Here is a 22,582-nt window from a genome sequence, read left to right as displayed (position 1 = left end):
AATATTTGTTAATAAGGACTATTTAGTTGTTCCAGTTTGTTATTTGCCTAATAAATATCAACACAACTTCTAGTGTTTTCTTGTTTTTATGACGGGTGGTTTAATAAATTTGATAAGTAGTTTATGTATGTATTTGTGTATTTTTGTGGAGAATACGCAAGGAATCCCAAGAAATCCCACGCTTGTGTGGACCCTGAATGCAGCTGTGTGTTGTGAAAGCTGGTGGAGAAATGACGCACATACAGAACAGCACTTTCACTTCCTCCAGCTGCAGCAGCAGGAGGCTGAGGTGTGGTTCCACACAGCGGTACCCGTCACTAGTAAACTGTTTACAGCATTTTGGCGTGGAAGCAGTACTACGGTAGGACTTGTCTGTGGTTTTATAGTGGAGTTAACGTTATAAAGTATTGTACATTGTTATAAACTATTGTTAGATTTTATGTGACCTGCGTGACTTAAAAAACAAACACAGCGGATGTAGCCGATGCTAATGACACAACAGAGCAGTAGTTATTTCTAAAAGTGGACATTTTAATTCAGTCCAAGTCTCGGGCTAAACTTGGGGATTGTCAGCTTTAAGAGGTAAAAGGTCTTTGGAACAAATTTCGGAGTTATGATTTACTATCGTGAAAACCGGTTCTTCTTCTCTCAGGTGACAGTCGGTTAACAGAACAGAAACTTTAAAAGATTAGAGACAAAGCTGTAACACAACAGAGGAAAAGCTCTCTACAAATACTGGTAATGACTTTACAACTAAACCAGCTCAGGATATTTGTAGTTTATAAAAATGATAAGCCACTACACAACTTTTGGACAGCTGTCACTCAAAATCTGGTGTCACAGTCAAACATCTAAAAGTGAGTATATTTCTGCAATTAACATCGGGTCAAATAATTAGTAAGTTAGAACATCAGTTACAGGAGTGTAATGACTGAAGATGATGGGTTATCAGAAGTGTCATTGTGGCCAGTCTTACAGCATCAACAGCAAATGCTACTTGTAGCTCTTCAGTACTCTGTGATGGAACCCTGTCTGAGTCTTCCAACCGTCCGTTAGCTGTATGGCGTGGCAGTGTTTGTTAGTGAGGTGTGTTCATACAGAAACAAACCAAGGGAGGAAGTTTTTACTTTCACACAAAGGTGAATTTCCAAGACTGGGTAAAAATATAGAGGATCTGCTACAGCTAATATAGTAGTTTAACAGTACAAATGTCTGTCTAACAAATGTGCAATTGGTTATGTAGACCCAGATGATGTGTAGTAAGCTGTGGCCTTTGTTCCCTTGGAGGGCTTGCTGGCTTTGCTCAGTTCATTAACCAGTCTTGTGACTAACTCATAAACAGCATTTGAACACATCTAAACTGGAATTGTGGAGCCTTAGGCAAAATCATGTCATGCTTAAATGACTCACTATATGGCGTTCTTGTCTGGTCTTCTGTTGTCCCACAGATGTGACTGTTGTGTGATAAATATGGGTCAGATGGAAGAAGCCAAAGTGTCGTGCCTTAGCCTTCTCACCTACCACAGAGAGCTGCTGGTGTCCAGGCTGAGGAGCATTCAGTGCATCCTCGACAACCTGTTGGCATGTGGCTTCCTCTGTGAAGAGGATGTTGAGATTGTTCAGAGAACTGTCACTAAGACAGATCAGGTAGGAAAACCTGACCAGGACATTTCTTTTTTTTTTTTTTTTTTTTTAAAAAAGAGACAATTTTCATTAAGGAAATAAAACCAATAGTATAAAAAATATACTGTTTATACAATTTTCAGTAACTTTATTTCCTCTCATTATTTTCTAGGTGCGCAAAATCTTGGAGCTAGTGCAATGCAAGGGGGAGGAGGCCTGTGAATACTTCCTTTTCATCATATATAATGTCCACGATGCATACATACACCTCCAGCCATGGCTGAAAGAGATCAATTACCAACCAAGCAAAGACGTTACGGTGATGAAAGTGGTTAACACTGATCCTAGTAAGTATTACAGGAAACTGTACTGCTCTATGAATGTCTTTTTATCTACTTAATGAATTTAATGTAGGGATGTTTGTGTCACTAAGTTTTTCTTAAATTTTTCTCTCCAAGGAGAAGTCAAGCCCTCATTATGCAAAATACTTTCTATTGCATTATGTTTACTACCACATTACTCTTTGTACACGTAGCATTTCAATGTTGAAACTGGTGGGAGTGAAGTTTTTAAAAAATATTTAACATATTGTGGTGGGTAGTAACTAGTAATAATAGCTGTCAGGTAAATGTGGTGCAATAAAAAGTACAGTGTTTACTTCTGAGTACTTTTGAATTCAAGTACCTGAAAATGAGATAGGATAGTAGATATACTTTTTACTAGTGGACTGCAGATGTATCACACTGTCATTTATGAATGCATTTTTACAGAATAATTAAAAATTTTCATTTTACTATTTAAAAAAATCATCAAGCAACTTTAGTCTGCACAATGACATTCCATATTAGTAAGTTATAGTATAAATTTCAAACCCAATCTACATGTTTATTTATTACACCAAACACACAATATTCAATATCAAAATGCGTCATCAAGCAGGCAGACACCAGAATACTAATTTGCTGGTATTTGTCAAATTTAAACAAGAGCAAAATGTCTCACATTACATTACAAACAAGAAGCTTCATCTTATGTCCAAAACTCTTTGAATCATCTCACGTTTTGACATTTGGAAGTTCCACACGATGGGACAAGTTAATGAACTCCCAAAAATGTTCACTCGTTTCATCAGATACATTTTTTTGGGTCAGCTGTGGTCATTTGTGAAACGACTGAGCCGTGGTCTCAGCATGTTGTGAATGCTCCCTTGTATTCTCACCATACTCTGCTCCACACCTTTGTGTCATTTCCTCTTTCTAATCCTCTCACCTGGCATGTTTGTGCCCAGTCTGAATAATTGTGAAGTAAACATTGAGTTCATCATGTTTTAAATTTGTAGATCGAGAAAAAAAGGCACACTACATGCTTCTGTAGCAAACCAAAAATTTGAATCGTAAATTTGAAACTTCTAAATTTCTAGTCTCTGGGATGCTAAAGCTGGTGAGGTCTGCTCAACACTTGGTGCAACTGTGTGTCAACAAGCAAATTTTCTGGCCACACAAGAAGTCTGGTGGGTCCTGGATGAGGTTATAATCCTCAAAGATTATTCTATGTGTTGAAATACAGTATTTCAGCATTTAGGAGTTAACTTCAACTTGACTTACATGAGAGATTTCACACAGATATTCACATTTGGAATAAATGAAATAAGTCTGGTCATAGACAGAAAACAGCAGCTAATTCACCATCTATGTCCTCTCAGTCAGCAGGTACTGTGAGAAGCTGAGACATGAAATGAACCGGGACACCAGCTTCATCATGTCGTATGGCCAGAAAGAGGAGACCCGGCTGGAAGACCTCTACACTGACACTGTGATGGAAGTGTTGAACAACTGCAATGAAAGTCTGGGTTTCTTAGAGAGCCTGGACCAGCTCCTGGGAGACAACTCAGTTTTCAATTCCCAAGGTGAAATCATCTATGTAATGGGGGATGCTGGTGTGGGAAAATCCATCCTTCTGCAGAAGCTTCAGAACCTCTGGTCCAAGAAGGAGCTGCACACAGATACAATCTTTTTCTTCAAGTTTCGTTGTAGGATGTTCAGCATCTTCAAGGATACAGACCAGATCTCCCTTAGAGATCTTTTATTCAAGCACAACTGCTACCCAGATCATGATCCAGACAATGAAATCTTTGATTACATCCTGCGCTTCCCTGAAAAGGTTGTATTTACCTTTGATGGCTATGATGAGATTCAGGAGCATGTCGACCTGATGAATGTTCCTGAGGTGGTGTCACCAGAGGACAAGGCTAACCCCCTCCAGTTGCTCATCAGCTTGCTCTGTGGAAAACTACTCAAGGGCTCAAAGAAGGTGCTGACAGCCCGAACAGGGATTGAGATCCAAAGTACAGTGATCCGAAAGAAGGTCATGCTGCGTGGGTTCTCCCCAGCTCACCTAAAGATTTACATAGATCTGCACTTTAAGGAGCAGGAGCACAGAGACCTGGTGTCAGTTCAGCTGAATGCTAGTCCCTACCTCTGTGGCCTGTGCTCCACACCGCTGTTCTGCTGGATTGTATTCAAGAGCTTTAGGCACCTACATACAATGCACGATAATTTTCATCTGCCTGATACCTGCATCACACTCACTAATATCTTTCTCCTGCTGTCTGAGGTGTTCCTCAGTCGCTTAGCCTCACCTGCACCGTCTTTGCTGAAGAAAAGCACTCGCTGCACCTCAGAGACATTCACAGCAGGGCTCAGGCCCCTTGCTGCATTTGCCAAGCTAGCACTTCAGAGTATGGAGAGAGGTAGCTTCATTTGCAACCAAGAGGAGATCAGTGCTTGTGGTCTGACAGAAGAGGACCTGCCCCTGGGGTTTCTTAGACCTGTTCATGAGATTGATGGCAATGGAAGCCCTGCTACGTTTGAATTCCTCCACATCACCCTCCAGTCTTTCTTGGCAGCATTTGCTCTTGTGTTGGATGAGCAAGCTGCTGCCAGCTCTATCCTTAAGTTCTTCATGGAGTGCAGCAGGAAAAGGCAACCGTTCTGTCTGCCTGTTGATTTCTGTATCGGTAGCTCCTCAAAGCCCAGTGAAAAGAAGCCGTTTGCACCTAACGAGCACCTTCAGTTCACTAATTTGTTTCTGTGCGGGCTGCTGTCCAAGACTAACACAGGCCTGATGGGACATCTGTTATCTCCTATTTTATTAAGGAAAAAACAGGCCTTGCTGAAGTCTTACCTGTCTACCAGTGTCAAGTCCCACCTGCATGGTTTACCCCACCACAGTGCTAGTGATGGCAAAGCAGTTCATGTTTTGGGCAACTTCCTTTGGATGCTGAGGTGCATCTTTGAGACAGGGAGCAAAGACATTGCTCAGATGACAGCGAAAGGCATCACAGCTGAATTTATCAAGCTGGGTTACTGTAACGTGTACTCAGGTGACTGCACTGCCCTGAACTTTGTACTACAGCATCGTAAGAAACTCCTGGGGGTCGACATGGACAACAACAACATCAGTGACTATGGAGTGATGCAACTCAAGCCGTCCTTTTGCAAGATGACAGTAGTGAGGTAAGAAGTACAGACATGTTCATAACTACCTTTTAATTCCCACTAATAGATGATCCGATTGATTAAATGATGCACAAATCAAACTTCTGGCCTTTAGATTGTGTGTCAATCACCTGTCAGACAGCAGCATTGAGATCCTTGCAGAGGAGCTGCGCAAACACAAAGTTGTGAAAACTTTGGGGTGAGTAAACATTGTCCAATATCAGTTTTGCCAAAACTGAGTAACCTGCCCTTAGTACTGTTAACAGTGTGTGTCAAGGTATGGGATATATTAGATGTGAACAGTCAGTTCTTCGAGTCAACATGTTGGATATGGGTGAAATGGTCAGTAGTAAAGACTTAGACAAGGCCAAATCATTTTTGCCAGAAAACTGGGCCAGAGCATTTCCAAGACACCAGCAAAATGTTAATGACAGAGGAGTGATTTTGCTTAGGCCAGTTGGCTCGGCTTTAATGTGCATGTATATTAACAAGCAGGGCCAAACTAATTTCACTGCTGTCAGATGCAAAGACCAGACTGTAGCCTTGTATGCCAATGGAGGAGTATTCTGTTTTAGATTCCAAGAAGGGCAAAGCAATAAACTAGCAAATAAGTTTTACTACAGAAATGACTAGTCAATTTATCAATGAGTCAATTGACAGAAAATCAATTTGCACCCAAAAATAAACAATGACAGTTATGTTTCTTAAACACATTTTTAAGCAAAAATGGTCTCCTCCCTGGTTTTTCTTCTCCATTGCAATATACTAAGTACTGTTTGGTTACTACTACTTACTGTTACTGGTTTTAGACCATTAATCAAACAAGAAGGCATCAGAAGATCTTACCTTGGACTGTGGGACATTGTCTCCTGCACTATTTTAAAGCATTTATTGAACTAAGTGAGCAACTGATTGTTTAGGAAAGTAATTGTCTGATGAATTCATATGATTTATGTACCTGTCCTCAGGCTTTACAACAATCACATCACAGATGCTGGAGCCAAGCTGGTTGCTCAGATAATTGAGGAATGCCCAAAGCTGCGAATTGTCAAGTATGTTTCAGACTTGTGTCAAGAATAAATAATTGAAATATGCTGTGGCTTTATGTCTCTTAAATTGATGCATTCATTACTCTTTCTGTAGGATTGGCAATAACAAGATCACTAGTGTTGGTGGGAGGTATCTGGCTAATGCAATCCAGAAGAGCACTTCAATATTTGATGTGGGGTAAGACTTCATTGCTGTAAGGTGTCTTTGCTGATGCAGTTCGAATGAATCTCGGATATTTCTAATTAGTAGTTGATCATGTGGAAGTGGTGAGGTGTGAAAGAAAATAACACAGGACAGCTGCAGATTATGAGCAATAAATAGTAAAGTACAGCTTTTGTTGCTAGACAAGTTTCTGGTAGTGAAAAATTGCTTTATCCTCATTCTTTAAGCACCAGAATATAATGAAATACTGATACACACTGCAACAATAAAATCCAAAGAACAGAACATCACCAGGATGTTTCAGCTGTCTTGTCAGGTCATCCAGCCCAGCTGAAAACATCTAGGAAATAAATGCTGATGATTTGAAGAAGGATGTTTAAGACTTAAAATAGAATATCAGTCTCTCATCTGGGAGCTTTGACATTTTTGCTTCCAGGATGTGGGGGAACAGTATCGGTGATAAGGGAGCCGAAGAATTTGCTCAGGCTTTGAGGAACCACCCAAGCCTTACCAACCTCAGGTAGCAAGACAAGGCAATGTGTAAAAAATAGTTAATAAAAAGCTGATTCAAACTTATTGACTCCAATCACTCCTTTTTTGTCTGTATTCTAGTTTGTCAGCCAATGGTATCACATCGAATGGCGGGAAGTGTCTGGCAGAAGCACTGAAAGAAAACAAGGTCCTCCGGATATTCTGGTAAGCACAGTGACGTAGAAAGTTTAAGCTAAAGCTGTGTCTACATCAGAAATGTTGTGAGGGTACTAAACTCAATGCTGCCAATGGGTCATATTGGCAAATTTTACTATCATATGGAATTTATTAGATTTGTTATCGTCTTTAAAAAAACAAAACTGCTTTGCCAGGCAAGCACTTTTCCCTCCAGAGTGCGTACCATGTTGGTGTCCATATTCTACCCATAAGATGTAGCTTTAGCAGTACATTAACAGAGCAGCAGAAGGGTGTACTACAAAACAAGTTAGACACGGCCCGGCTGTCTTTATGTTAACTGACAGATAATTGACATCATGCTTTGTGTGCGCTCTTCCTAAAATAGATCGATTGCATGCCGCCTAATTATATCAGGAACAGGTTGCACAATGACGAAAAAAACCAACTGGTAAATGGTACTATTACTGCAAACAAGACAAGAGAGGAATGCTGATAGTTGTTTTTAATTTTTTTATCCCCTCAATGCTTTCGCAGTTCAGCTGCTTGTATCTAACGTGACAGGTGCACATTAAAGCTCTTAAACTTTAATACATTTAAACATGATACTCAGAAAGAGCTTGTATTTCTGATAACATCCAATAATGAAACGTGGAAATCACATCAGTTTTTTTTCTGCCAAATCAAGGTGAATTTAATTGCATTCATTATCTGTGATTATTTGTATTAAATACCAATAGACATCAGTTTTCAGACCTATTAGCTGCAATACCAGCAGTGTAAATGGAATGTCTTTTGTCTTGATGGGTTTAAAACACAGGTAAAAGGTTGTCATTAATGCTTCCTGTGTAGATTAACATAGGGATGTATCTGATTTATGATAGAAAAACAATTTGTGCTGTGCAGAATGACACTTTATAGCGCAGTATCTGTCTGTGCTGTTGTAGGTTGGTGCAGAATGAGTTGACTGACGTTGCAGCTCCACACTTTGCAGAACTGATCCAAGCAAACACTGGTTTAAGCCACCTCTGGTACGGAAAACACACATGCATGACCACACTCACACTAAATTTACTCACTAGATGTTTGCATTGGCCAGATCTGTGATGCTGCTGAATATCTTGGTCTTCCATTGATTGTTAAAAAAGTCACCTGCTGTGTATATTTGTCTGCAGGTTAATCAGCAACCAGTTCACTGTGGATGGAATTAGACACCTCGCTGAGGCACTTACTCACAACACGGAACTCAAAGAGATATGGTGAGGATCAGTTAGAATTCAGTGACATTTTCTTTTCACCTAAGCTACTGGTCATACCAGACCAGGTCATGGGAGTAACTTTGCGGGGGTGAGTAAAGGATAAAAAATTTGCAGTGCTCCCAGGTAAATTCATTTAATTGTTTTTGACAGACACAATTATTACTCTTCATAGATCTAGCATAGGCTTTTATCAGTGATGCTGAGTAATACATTCCTTTAGTAAAAATGCTGTTCAGCTCTCGGATGAGTAACGCCTGAAAGCACTAAGCTAATTTGGCCCATTTGCAGCAAAGTGGGCAGACTTATTTCAGGATCTATGTCTCCATTAGTTAAATTTGTATGATTTTTTTTGCATAGATAATATCACATGATATACACGTGAAGCAGCCTGGATGTGCACAAAGCTCTCCTTGATGATTATCAGCAGAGGACAAGCAGTGATGGAAAGTATTGGGTCCACTGGTGAAAGGTGTATGGGCATACAATGTCTTTCAGTAAGAAACACCCTGAACCTAGCTTAAAATTCTGATACAGGCTGGACTAACGGTGCAAGAATGCTTACAACTAAGCAGTAGGGAAAAAGTTTGCAAGTCTGCTGTGTAGAATTTCTTTTGGATTGGGTGTCAGTTTTGGATTATTGTGTTTTGTTCCACCTGTAGCAGAGAAGCTTGTTGACTTCAGGAGTGCCTTGATTTGTAGCTGACTAGCTTCTTATACACAGTTATAAGTAGTTGTAAAGAAGTAGTAAAAACTTACTAGGTTTTGTTTAAAGATAAAAACAAAGCACAGACGGATTTTATTTTTTTTTCTTTTGTGCATTTGCAGTCAGCTGAGTTAGCATCCAATCAGTATATCATTATTGGATATGTCTAGAGATTCTTGATGATTATTGCAGGGTGTGCAAGGATGTGTTTTGAACAAATGCCTCATGGTGTCTGATCATGTTCCCACAGCGCGAAAGGAAACCAACTCTCTGAAGAGGAAGAGAAAGAATTTCAGTCAGAGAAACGTCTGCGGTTCAACTGACTGGGCCCGCGAGTCAGACGTGCACGTGCTGTGTTATATCTGTATCTCAGAAAACATGCAGTGTGTGTTCACTGTATGTAGACAGTGTTAGCAGTAGCACACTGATTTTCTCTAATGTTACACATTCTGCTTTTACCTAATACTGTGGGCATGGAATTCTGTCGATTGTGCACTTGCTAACCCTTTCTAACTTTTTGCTCTGTACAGAATGTATTTCCTGTTTCATGTCAGGGAAGTTTACTTTGAAATTTTGCCATATTGTTACAGATAAAAACAGGAAGTGAAAATGGTAACGACCATGCTGACTTCCTTCCATGCATATTTTTTTTTTTTTGTATTATTACATACAAACAATATACACTGTAAAGAACTTTTATTATTTAACTGTTACCCAAGATGCTGTCAGTTTTCCACATACAATAAAAGTAATTTGTCATTTGTGCAATATCACCAAAATTTCAAATGATTCAAAATTGTATCACCATGTCAATGTTTGCATTACTTAAGTAACAGGGTATTTACTCTTTTGTAATTTTTCAAAACTAACAGTTTAGATTTACTACATTGAAAGTGCAGGACCAGCAGTAGAAAATAATTCCAACAAAATTTAGCAGACCTTTATTATTTTTTTTACTGCATTTTTTTTTCAACCAATTTATCTTCACCATCATCTGGCCAAAGAATGTGCTCTCAGTATCCATCCGACTTGAGCAAAGAGCAAGTGTTGTTTTCTTGGGATGCCATCTTTAATCTTCATGTTATCCAATATCCGAGGTAGATTGTGAAAGCAGTGTCTTTATTTACCCCTCTACCTCTATCCCTCTACCTCTCTACCTCTTCTGTCCCTCTCAACCCGCCCGGCCAGCAGCAGATGGGTTCCCCCACATTAGAGCCAGGTTCTGCTCGAGGTTTTTTTTCCCTGTTAAAAGGGTGTTTTCCTTGCCACTGTCGCCTTTTGGCTTGCTCTGGGGGTCAGGCATATGGGTTCTGTAAAGCGTCTTGAGACAATTTGACTTATAGTAGGTGCTATATAAATAAAATTGAATTTTAGGAGGATAGTCACTGTAGCTTATTCCATAGATTCTCATTACTGTCATAACATTGGTTTGATTGATTTTGAGCTGTCCACCAACCTTCCTGTAACCTTTTCCATCTTTGTGAAGACACACAAGTCGGATATTTTTAAATTCCTCTGGCATTTCTTTTCCATGTGGTGCCATGATTCAGATATGCAGATAGACACAGCCAATAGACCCAAACCTCGTGTTCACAGATCATGATTTAACAGTGACCAAGCAGTCAGGCTGACTGGAAATCCCAAGTTCACGCCATTTTTTTCAGTGATCACAAAGTGATCCAAAGCTATCACTCCTCTCATGTAGAAGCAAAGTTTGGGGATTTGTCAGAGAAACAAAGAGTTGGCTGAGGCTGAGCGGTCGTGTAGCTTGGTTCAAGCTACTAAAACCTTGGATCCTACACTTCCCACAATGCATGTTTTCACGGGCTGAGCATGAATAATAAGCCAATTCGGAATCTCGCCGCGCGCAAGGTATGCTGGTCCGGGTGAAAGGTCGGAATACCCCAGATCATAAACATGGCCGAGTGCTACGCAGATATTGATTACTTTGAGCGTTGTAAAGTCGATGCTTTAAAGGAATTTCGTAAGAAACGAGGATACAGTGTTATCGGGAAGCGAAAGCAAAACCTCGTGTCCCTTGCTTGGGCATTGTCATTTCAAAAGGCCCCAATAGTTTTAAGAAAACAGCAGGAAAGGGAGGCTGTCAACCTTGATTATAAATCCCTGCTCGAGATCGATGTTGACGGGTGTCACCTGAGAATTCCAGATCCTTTAGAGCTCAGAGAAGGTTGGGAGAATGAGTCGACAGCAGCAAATAAATGGCCACCCTGCATGTACATAGATATCAATAACTATCTGATTAGCAAGGACGAGCAAAACTTGCTAAGGAGACTTGCTAACGACTACAAAGTCGGCACGACGTTCTGGATCTTTTTTCAGTAGGAAATGTGACGAGTACATAAGGCGGGTCGCATATACAGCGCGAGGTTCCTTTATTGCACTCGTGAATAGGGCAAAACTCTTCCATCCACTTCTTTAGCCCACGGGTACCGTTGTGGCAGTCCCGCACTGAACAATGGGACCTGGCATATTGCCTTAAAAAGACTTTAAGCAGTGCAAACACTTAATAGTCGCTACAAATAGCAGGTCGTTCCACTGCGATAGTATGGCTTCATCGAGCTTTGTTGATAACGTAGTGTGGGATGAACTCTGACCCGGAAGCTATTGAGGGATAAACGCGCATGCGTGCTGATAATTCCGATTTGGCTTATTTATTGATATGTGTAAAATCATCTCTTTCAGCTGGTTAGGGTAACTAGACCATCTCAGATGGAGTCTAAATGAACCAACTAGTCTTTCTTGACTGTAAGAAAAATATGCATGTGTACAAAAGGAAACCTTCCTTATGGGCTGTTCACCAAGCTCTGTGTCACACATTTGTTTTATGAGGGAAAAAGTCATTGTTACACTGAATGACACGCTTTCTCTGTGGCATTTGCTAAGCCAGCACTCCCAACTACCAGGAAATAAACTAAAAATGCTATAAAGTGCTTGACTGGTTTTATCGTGGATCTTATAAGGTTTACTTAAGGACTCTAGTCTTTGGTGGTTCAGTGCCCACAGTACACTGGCATACAACCTTAAGACACACCATGGCATTTCTTTCAAGACATCTTGCTAAACATTAATAACATAGGTATCTGCAGGTGTCTTAAAATCATGGACTTCAGTTTGCTTGGAAAAAAGGCCCATTAAAATGTCTTCAGTTTTCTTTACAAAGGTCTTGGAATCCCTTTAAATAAATCAATCTATACTTGATGCCTCCATCTATCAATTTTCTGAAACATACCTGTATGGATGAATTATGAGACAGTGTCCTCCACTTTTACTGTATAGGATCAATATACAGTATTTAAGACCTTATATAGTTTTGTTTACCTTTGCAGTTGTTTAAGGGAGCTCAGTGATTTTCAAATAAGTACCATTAACTGTCAATTTATCCAGAGGTTCTGGCCCAGGGCCTGTTAAAATGTCCTTACACTGGCTCCATTATTTGTTAAAGGTAGAGTCCATGATTCCGGAGGAAGATTGGTGGTATTTAACTAGCTAGCATATTTAGCAGGTGCCAGATTTCCCAACCCTTTCTGTTCCACTGTCCCTCCATGCCCCATGAGTACAAAAGTGCACAATGGCAGGCCTGAGGACAAACACTTCATGTTTTTCAGTGCACACGCAGTGTAAACAACTAGCAAACCATGAGAAGATATTCTCTGAATTTGGAGAAAATGAAATGTATGGTTTGAATCATTTCCTCCACTGATTAATTATGAAGCTGGGAAGTTCTGACAAAATATGCCAATAAACCCATGTAGCAACAGTTATTATAGCATTCTTCAACAAGTCTGATCATGACAGAAGTTTCCAAATGTTATTCTATGTGATATTTTTAAAAAGTCTTAACCTAATTCAGACACAGGGAATAACCGTGTGTACAGGGGATTTTTCATTTTTCAAATAGGGGAAGCCTTGACCGAAAGCTGTGACAGTTGCACAATAATGCCACATTTATGTCAACACCCAGTTGACTACAAAGATCTCAGGCTTTAAAGTGAAAGAGTTTACTGTAAATGCTCTTTATCATAGAGAGATTTAATTAGCACGTACAGCAAGCAACCAAATATCAACCTAGCTCAATGGAAAAGACTCAGACCTTCTGTGTTGGACAGAGTTGTTCACTGTAGCTGTTATTACTCCGCCAAGGAACATGTCAGAGTTATGTGACTATCGGTGTACGCTTGTCCTTCTGTTAATCTGTCTGTCTGTTAGCAACATTACTCAAAAACAGACTAATGGATTTGGATGAAATTTTCAGGGAAGGTCAGAAATGACACAAGGACCAAGTGATTAGATTTTAGCAGTGATGCAACTTATAGTCTGGATCCACGGATTTGTTAAAGATTTCTGTATCATTGTGAGATAGCGGCACGGCATACTGTGACCATGACAACAAGTGAACACTACGTCAGCTGCCTCCACGATCACAAGATTGTGATCCTACTACAAATCCACTGCTGTGGACTTATCAGGACTTATCTGTTGGAAAGACTCAAGGAACAATTGATTAAATTATGGGGGTGTTTCTGAGTCCCATCAATTCCCGCCGCCTGCTACATGTTTAGGTCACATGATTCGGTATCTGTACATAACGTACACATGCATAACACATGCCTGTGTTCAGTGCAAAGTCATTTTTTTTGTGGGTACATCTATATTAAATGGACACATTCTATGTTGCCGTGATTTCTGCCACAAATTTTTTTTTTAAGATTTCAGCCGTTAGAAATGATACAATTACTGAGCAGCCTTGGCGGAGTACTGGGCTCTCTCTTTTCTTGTTGGTTCAGGCATGGTTCAAAAAATGCTACCCAAGGGATCAAAGGTCATGGACAGAGGCCATATTTGACCCCTTGCTACCACATGATCCAAGTTCCATATTAACGTCAAATGACAGCCATCACTAACAACTGAGAAATTTTATCCACTTGGGAATGTGGCAGAAAGCTTTGAAAAGACTAACTTGCCAGCAAAGCCAAATTTATACTGTATAATTTAGTATTTAGCAGCAACTTTATAGAATATAAGCTTTGCTAACCTTCTGTCTATGTAGTTATGGTTTAATTCAACAAAGTCTTTTCCTGTGAAAGTTTTCAGTTTCATCTCACAACAAAGGCTTCAATGCGCTAGGTGGATCAGTCCCTGTTTGGAAGGGTGACAAACCACAAGAACAAACCAGTGAAGTGTCATTGTCATATCTATTAAGGCCAGATCTGTTGCACTTTTGCTCTTAAATTCACAGGAAGAAAATAAAATGACAGTCAGTGTCAAACCTGCTCACAGAAATCAGCTGTATAATCAAGTTATGAAAAAAAAGCTGATCGGTAATAATGGATTGCATGAGTCAGATTAGAGTGAAGGTACAGCATGAGCCCTGTTAGACATCCATCAACCAGCCACATGTTCACACTATTGCTACAAAACAGAGACAGTGATCACAGAGTCCACACTGGTCCCACCTCCACACACTGTAGAGCACTCCATGGAGCCACAGCTCCACCGTGTGGACGGACTGTGCATTACATGACTCAGCTAATCTCTGGGTGGCTGTCAGGTGTTCGTTGTGATGAAGTAGTAGTCCTAAGTGTCCCGGGGTGGATCCCAAAACTCCAAAGTTGATTCCATTTCTTCTCCAGTGACCCACACAGATACCTCACTGTCATCCCACCCAGAGAACAGCAAAAGTTGAAATACATTCAAAAAACAGGGGAAGGCAATGGCATTTCCTAAAACAACTTTCAGTCTGCAGTAAAAGGTCAAACATTCATCTCAAAGGATCCTAACTCTCCTTAAAAGGACTGTATGGAAATTATAAGACTATACAGGGGGGAGGATTAGAAGTCTGCTTTCTTTTCATCCCAGATACTTGTATTTTATTTCTGTATTAATGTGTGAGATGTTTAAAAAAAAAAAAAAAAAAAAGCCTCTTGAAAAAGTCTAATAAATGTCAAACCAAACTACAAAATATCCAATTTGTTTTCATATAACACAAAAAAATGCAGCAAATTTTAAACGTCAGCATCAATTTTGCTTGAAAAATTATTATATCTACAAAATTGATCTCTAATTGGTGCAGCTCTGTTGTCTTTTAAATGAATCAAATACAAGATTTACCTTGTCACAATAATAGTCCTGTATACCTTAATTTAACTTGCAGCTCACAGGAATAAAGCCAGCAGAGAAACATTCATACAACATGGGAGCCTTCACTTCATCTGACAGCTCAAAGCAGGTGGCATGATTTCAGAATAGATTTTGTGATATTTCATTAGTTTGAACTACAAACTACACTTGACTGGTGTGGGTCCTCATCCATACACCTCCTGCTATCCTCACCCCTTCATCCCCACTCTCACCCAACTGGTGGAGGCAGATGGCCACCTTTCCTGAGCCTGGTTCTGTCGCAGGTTCTTCCCACCTCCTTATTTGAGGTTTTTTTTTGTTCCTTCCCACTGTCACTCATAGGGAATCCTAAGGCAACTTTGGATTGTTGGGTTCTCTGTTTATAATTCCTAAGGTCTGTACCTACTGGGCTAAGTGCTGTGAGATGACATGTTGTGAATCTGCGCTATATAAATAAAACTGAATTGAACTGAAATTGAATCTATTTGTTTTCTCATTCAGGCATATTATTCAGAGCTAAGTTGGACGTACCGAAGTTTGTTGAAGTTGGACACTTGTTCCCAGTTTGTAACTAACCTTTGTGGAAAAGATTTTAAAATTCAAAGCCAAGTCCAGATAATTCTATTCATGCCAAGTGAGGAATTTGCTCAGACCTGACAAAGCTTTTCATACAGCAGTTATGACAGGCTGAGGGCACTTCCTGACAAGACTCTGATGGTAACATCAGTGGAATGCTAGTTAAAATGAATGTTGAAACAGAATATAATGCTGAAAACTTGCACCCAAAGTCAGCTGGGAGCAGCAGAAACAACATAGATGATGACTTATAATATACTGCCCTCTAAAGACAGATACCAATAAAAGCAGTTCAGAAAAGTGATTTTAGGGTTTTCTGGATAGACAGCAAACTGTAAAACAGATCATTAGGTTGCAATGCTATCGCTTTAACAAATTTTTGGCAATTATTTTACCTAAAAAAACAAACTGACACAACAGACAGAGAACAGCTAGTGGTTATGTATTCCTCTCTCTGCATTTGGGTCATTTTCTGCAGCATCTACCAACCAGCTGTGTTCTCTCAGCACGTTGTCCATTTGAACAATTCTGTTTAGGAAAATTCACCTTACTTTGATTATTACTTACAGTCTACTAAGTTTCTGTCTGAATAATTATTTTAAAATCAACACATTGACTTACAATTTAATGCAGTTCAATATACCACCATTAACCACCAAATCATTTCAAATTCACGAGTCAAAACATGGCCTTAACTGGCCGTTTCCACAGCACTCTGACTTTAGCCGTGAAGTCAGTTGTCTTTAACTGTGTTGTTTCACTGACTTTCCACAGCAGAGAATGCAGAGATTAAGTGTACACTGTACACACGCTGCATTTTAGTTTTTAGATTTGTTTTGCAGTTACTACACATTTCAAAAGATGTTTTCTCTGAAATTACAGATGTCTAATGGGTCAAAACAAATATTTGGCGTCTGTATGTTGCCTTTGTAGAACAGTATACTGAAAATATCTGCAGTGGTTTAAATGAAGGTATTATATGATGTACACTGCCGTTCAAAAGTTTGGGGTCACTTAGAAATGTCCTTTTTTCAATAAAGACAACATTAAATGAATGATAAATCCAGTCTAGACATTGTTAATGTGGTAAATGACTATTGTAGCTGGAAACAGCTGATTTTTAATGGAATATCTCCATAGGGGTACAGAGGAACATTTCCAGCAACCATCACTCCTGTGTTCTAATGCTACATTGTGTTAGCTAATGGTGTTGAAAGGCTAATTGATGATTAGAAAACCCTTGTGCAGTTATGTTAGCACATGGATAAAAGTGGGAGTTTTCATGGAAAACATGGAATTGTCTGGATGACCCCAAATTTTTAAACGGTAGTGTACATAACAGCACATCTGTGTTTCTGAGCTGCAAATGAACAGATTTCTTCTGCTGCCATTGTTCACTAGTAGCTTTTTTATGTTGTGAGGAGTTTGATGTTGTACATACCTGTCCCTGCCTGTGAGGAAGATATAGATTAGGGACCCAACAAATGGCTAAATGATGCTCAGTCCACTGATCTGGAATATCAACTGCTCTGCTGACTGGCTGTAAAAAAAAGCATTCATGCATGTGGTTCATATACAGTAACTGATGCATACTGCTCAGTCTGTCCTAACGAAACTAATGTTTGTGTTGGCTAACATTAAGATTTCTATTGTTGCATGTTTACAGACTGCACTTCTCGTACCTGGAGGTAACTTTAAAGAGACAAAGAGAGGTATAGGATAAAGGGCAGTGAAGACCATATGGTATACTTCCTCTTGTTAAGACAACATTTTTCAATGGAAACATCATCTCTGGCCCTCGTTAAGACCCTCCATGAGCCTGTGATCACACAATACTGCTTTTAAAGTTGCTATTAAGAAGTAATAAAGGAGCTTATTTGATTTTCCAGTATAAAAACGGTCTTCAGGGTGGTGGGACAAGCAGTGGATTCAGTGCTGGAGTCATGAGAAAAAAAGAAGTTGTGGAGGAAATGGGTGGTAAATTCCACACAAGTTTTGGAGCTTTGGGATCACCACAAACCCTGGATCCCATTAATTCCACTAATGAGCTCATCCTCGAGGGTTGAAAGTAAACTCGTCTGTGAAATCCACATCTGAGATAGTTTTTCCACTGGATTAGAAGTCCGTACACTCTTGCTCCTTCGCGAGGTCTTCAGGCAACCCAACTCCAAACAGTCTGGCTCAGGGTGTCAGGTCCAGAAATTCCAGTGTCTCTCCAGTTCTGTGTCTCGGCCAAGTTTACTCAAACTCAGCACTATGATTGAAGTTTGATTGAAGCTGCCAGGACCCGATATCAGTCTGCTATAATCTAGTTCACAAACCAATAACTGCGCAACAGGTTACTGACTCCCAGTATGATGACAACCTGTTCACGACACAGAGTTTTAGTAGAACACTGTAGCTAATGTTATTATAGAAGCTCACAGTCTCATTCTTGGTTATCTGGTCCCCTGAAACCAGTAAAACCTGCAATTTGACCTGAGTAAACTGGTTCACACTTAGGGAAAAATACTGGATACATCAGTCCAGACAATGATGCTTACTAGCAAATGTGGAGAGATTTGTTTTTCTTTTTTGCTTTCTTTGCTCTAAGTGGGAACCATTTTACTTGCAATTGCTGCTAATATGATAAAATGCAATAATTAATATGAAGCCTACTCAGATCAAATCTGAGTTTGACAGACTTGGTGAAAACAACAAAAGCTAATTATTCCAGAGTAACACAAAGCAAATCTGACAAAAAAGAGAAAACAATAAAATAAAAAACTTAACTCGAAGTCCACAATATTTTTCTGACTTTATCTCTGATGTGAAAAGTTTCTTGTTACATGATCCTATTCATGTTAGAACAAGATATTATTCCTGTTGTGACATGTTCTTTTGCAGACATGCCATCCAGTTGGGTGACCTCAGGACTGCATCCTGCTTTTTGCAGATGATGTGGTCCTACATGTCATTTTCTCTTCTTCTAGAGTTTTGATTTGAAACTATGAGCATCTGAGACTTGCAGAGTCACGAACATATTAAATCACTACTTCAAACATGTTTTTAAAACTTTTACTAAAATGTTTCGTTGTTTTAGATTTCAAGACTCCTCTTGTTTTATGCCATTATCTGTGCTTTGTATACGTTTGAGCTATTTATGTTGTTGAGTTAATCATTTTATTGTAGTCCAATTAGAATTATTTAATGGTGGTGGGAGGTAGGTTTAAATTCAAGTGTACACTACATATAATACAGAGCAGCTCCTTCATGCCATTGCATACCATTGTTACATACATGAAAATACCTAGTTATGACATAAAGAGGATCAAGTTCAAACAAGAACATTTTCTCGTTCTAGCAAGAAACTGAGCTGTTTCTTCTGTATTCTGGTGCAGTATTTAGGCTGGTAGCTGTTAGGGTCAGGTTTTTGTACCTGAAGACCTCCATTCTATGGTTAATGATCAAAAAGCACTGATGATTGTGTTTGACAGTATTCACAGTTGATTGGCACCATTTTTGCAACAGTTCATCAGTTCTGAGGAGCTGCAGATGCAGACAAACCGTCTCTGGCTTGTTTCTCCTGGTGTGGTAGAATGGCAGTTGTGGTGAGATGGTCCTGCTGGTCCAGTCTGGACTCCTCCGTCCCACCCTGCTGGGTGCTGGCCGTCACTGCAACAAGGCACTGGGAGACACTGATGCTGAGAGAGGAGGGGAGGGACGAAATCGGAGGGGGTAACCCACCATCACACCCCCTCCATGACCACATCCACTCCTCCCATCCTGGTGTACTGTCCTGGTGTACAATCAGGGCACATTTGCCTCTCAGGAAGAAGAGCCCTGCCTGCCATAATGCCCTGACTATCAGGGTTGGAGAGGATGTGAGGTGGAGATGAGTCCGTCCACTCAGAGACTGAGTGTGATGTGCAACTCAAACATAAACACAAAGTCTGTATCCCTGAAGATTGCTTAAATGAGATTTGGCACACTGTGGTACTACATTATTGGGTGGGTGGTTGGGGGGGCGGGGTTAACTGATCACAGTGGTCACAGTGTCCAGCAGTCTCTCTGGATCCACAGTTTCATTTTGTAGATCCCTCTCATGGTGTGGTACCTGTCATCAAAGGACCAACACAGCATATTAAAGCAAAGCAGACCAAGGACACCAAATTAGACACACCATGCTTTAAAAAATATGTCTTCAATTCAATTCAGTTTTATTTATATAGCGCCAATTACAGTCAAATTGTCTCTAGACACTTTACAGAACCCATATGCCTGAACCCATATGTCTTCTGTGCTGTATGACAAGAACATCTGTACCTGGGATGGTTGGAAACAACTTTACCTGTGCAAAAAAAGCTTTAATCTGATGGATGCTCCGGACATGATCTGTTCACTTCAAACCACTCATCGATACAGCTGAAAAAACAAAACAAGAAACAGAGGAGCAGGTGAGTGTGAAACAGAGTGACTGATAGTGACACAACATACATGTGGTCATGATGGCCTCAACATGTTAGCGTTGTTGGATGTGGTGACACCTACTGGTGACCAGGTGTTACAGTCAGCACGTTTTTGTAAATAAAATCTTTAAAATTGTATTAAAGTGAAAAGTGTTGAGGGCTGTACAATGAAACAAGTCTGACAAAGTCAGGCTTTCTTTGCATTAACTGGCTTGACAAAAACTAAAACCCCTATCAGAGTTACAGTCATTCAGGTTGTCTTCATCAGGCTCTCTTCTTCAGTTCAACTTCAAAGAACAGGTTTTTACTATGGCGAGATATGAAGAATACAACAAAACAAATTCCAGCAAAAAGCACTTTTACTACAAATGATGCAAGAGAGAAATGCTGATAGAACATTTTTAATCAATATATCTTGCTAAAACCTACTGTTTTAAAACTTGAAACTTCAAGAAACTGAAACTGAACATGGTCATAAAATGACCTGCAAACACTAGTCGTTTTTCAGGTTTGGACACGTGTTCTGTGTCTGTCTGCATGTTTGCATCATTTCTTGCTATTTAGCACAAAATCATAAGTTTGCCAGAGAATTTTAAAGGAGACTAATGAATGTTTGGAGCATATTCTTCAGTCAGATGAGATAAGGTCAACTTGTTTGGCTCAGGAGGGGTCCAGAATTCACTACCACAGTGAATGCACAGCGTCGACAGTGAAGCACGGAGGTGGTGTTTGATGATGTGGGGCTGCATGAATGCAAAAGGTGTTGGAGAGACAACATTTATAGATGCACCATGAACGCCTGTGGATGTACCAAAATACTGGCTGTGAAGATGACTCACAGTGTTGGCAGAAGAGGAATATTCCAGCATGATAACGATCCAAACCACACTGCCAAAATCACACAAGAGTTTCTTAAGAAGAAAAAAAACCCTATAACCTGTGTGTCGCCTGACTTAAATCCAGTAAAATACCTCTGGGGCATTTTAAAGAGAGACGCAGAGCAACACAACCCCTCACTCTTACACTCATGTTCTTCATGCTAAAACAGAAATAAAGATGAACATACAAACCACCAAAAAAAGAGACTTGAATCTCACTAATAAAATGTGTATTCGCTTTTGTTGCACGGAGCTGCGACTGTGAGGCCTTTATTTTTGAAATAAATCTTTATACTACAGTCTGTGTTATATACTGTACATATCTAACACTAGCTGTGCTCACTTTTTGTGGGCTTTTAGAACAAATTTAGATTTAATGATGATTTATTATTGCTAATGTTCTGTGGATGCTGCCATATTGAGCCAGATCAAAATAAAATAAAAACAAAAAATAAAAAAAACTTCGTCATGAAGTAAGTGTGCATGAAATTCTTCAGCTTGCTGCAGTGGGAGGATTGGAATACTCAAGTTCTGAGTTGTAGCATCATTTATTTGGGCCATAGCAGTTGTATTTTGCCAGAAAGTCATTTAAACACCCTCTCTGATGAAAATCTTTTTTTAGTATTTTTAAATAGTGAACATGTTAAAATTTTTATGTGCTATGAGATACATTTTGACCAAAGTAGGCAGTCAGCACCATGTCTGATCATTCCACTCTGAAACTACAGCGTACTGGTGAGAGTTGGATACGCTGACAATCAGACAGAACAAACCTAATGCACCAATCCTGGCAACCCACGGGTTTGCGGCTGTCTGTGTAGTTATTCTTTTTTCAGTATCAGTTTATGGTTTAAACACGTATGGCTGAAATACTACAATATCACAACTTGTCATTTTTGTAGCACTGAGTAGTTTTCCAGAGTTTGAGCAGAGTCATGGGTGAGCCAGCATGCTTGAGCTGCAGCAAATAGGGGTAGGGTGGGTACAGAAAGAGGAAGGGACTTCAAATATCTGCACATTCTTTTAAGTTTTAATTGCCCCCTGGGGACAAATAAAGTTTTCTGTGGGGCTATGAAATAATTAGTTGAGATTTTGTGATAAAAAGGAGAACTAAAAACTGACACACACCTACAATTGTCAAGAGTGTCACTATAAAGTCAGAACTATTTCCTGATGTAAAACTAGTACGCAGCAACCATCAACATCAACACAAGTACATTGGCCAGCTGTGGAAAAGTGAGCGATGAGGAACGGTTTGAACATTTTTTCTGTACTCTTTCTTGACTCAACTATTTTTGTTGTTCATCATAAGAACAACACAGTTTATTACCTTCCTATGCTGACCAGATTTCCCCTGCCTTTGACTGTGGATTCTAAGCAACTAAACAGATGTGTGACTTAGCCAGGTGACACATTGTATAAACTAGTTCTGTTCAACCGTGACCCTCAGTTTCCTGTTGGTCATAATTTAAGACTTTGTTTGAAACTGTGGTTATTTGTACATTGAAACAGAGTTTACTGGCCGCCATCATTCCTCCTGTTCCTACCGGCTGGAAGTGACAGGGGATAAAATCCACATTCT

The 22,582-nt window shown here is 39.8% G+C and overlaps 2 protein-coding genes across 3 annotated transcripts in view; one reads left to right on the top strand and one right to left on the bottom strand.

Annotated features, from left to right (window-relative positions):
- The first annotated feature begins 237 nt into the window (after positions 1–237).
- Positions 238–9,730, top strand: nod1 (nucleotide-binding oligomerization domain containing 1). Of its 2 annotated transcripts, none has more exons than XM_023298822.3 (12): positions 238–361; positions 1,449–1,647; positions 1,796–1,970; positions 3,326–5,138; positions 5,236–5,319; positions 6,089–6,172; positions 6,264–6,347; positions 6,769–6,852; positions 6,945–7,028; positions 7,946–8,029; positions 8,174–8,257; positions 9,211–9,730. In XM_023298822.3, exons 2-12 carry the CDS (start codon positions 1,471–1,473, stop codon positions 9,281–9,283), a joined length of 2,826 nt encoding a protein of 941 aa, XP_023154590.2. In that variant the 5' UTR covers positions 238–361; positions 1,449–1,470; the 3' UTR covers positions 9,284–9,730. The 2 variants fall into 2 exon arrangements, with proteins under 2 accessions (XP_023154590.2, XP_023154591.2); XM_023298823.3 differs by having other exon boundaries at positions 8,615–9,730.
- A 4,424-nt stretch (positions 9,731–14,154) lies between these two features.
- Positions 14,155–22,582, bottom strand: part of znrf2b (zinc and ring finger 2b) — a 63,105-nt gene continuing 54,677 nt past the window's right edge. The window contains exons 4-5 of the mRNA XM_055013470.1: positions 20,005–20,078; positions 14,155–19,770 (exon numbers count right to left, since the gene is read on the bottom strand). Coding sequence (XP_054869445.1) covers positions 20,021–20,078 — 58 coding nt within the window. The 3' untranslated portion in view covers positions 14,155–19,770; positions 20,005–20,020. The remainder of the gene's footprint in view (positions 19,771–20,004; positions 20,079–22,582) is intronic.

The sequence above is a fragment of the Amphiprion ocellaris genome, chromosome 9 (genome assembly GCF_022539595.1).
Source record: "Amphiprion ocellaris isolate individual 3 ecotype Okinawa chromosome 9, ASM2253959v1, whole genome shotgun sequence".
Taxonomy (NCBI): Eukaryota; Metazoa; Chordata; class Actinopteri; family Pomacentridae; genus Amphiprion; species Amphiprion ocellaris.
The sequence above is the reverse complement of the archived record's forward strand: the minus strand, read 5'-3'. Positions and strand labels throughout refer to the sequence as shown.

Bases quoted from the DNA above. Each gene is read 5' to 3' on its own strand.
- nod1 (XM_023298822.3), top strand. From the start codon at position 1,471: ATGGGTCAGATGGAAGAAGCCAAAGTGTCGTGCCTTAGCCTTCTCACC. The intron at 1,648-1,795 runs GTAGGAAAACCT...ATTATTTTCTAG, and splicing joins CTGTCACTAAGACAGATCAG to GTGCGCAAAATCTTGGAGCT. The intron at 6,348-6,768 runs GTAAGACTTCAT...TTTTGCTTCCAG, and splicing joins ACTTCAATATTTGATGTGGG to GATGTGGGGGAACAGTATCG.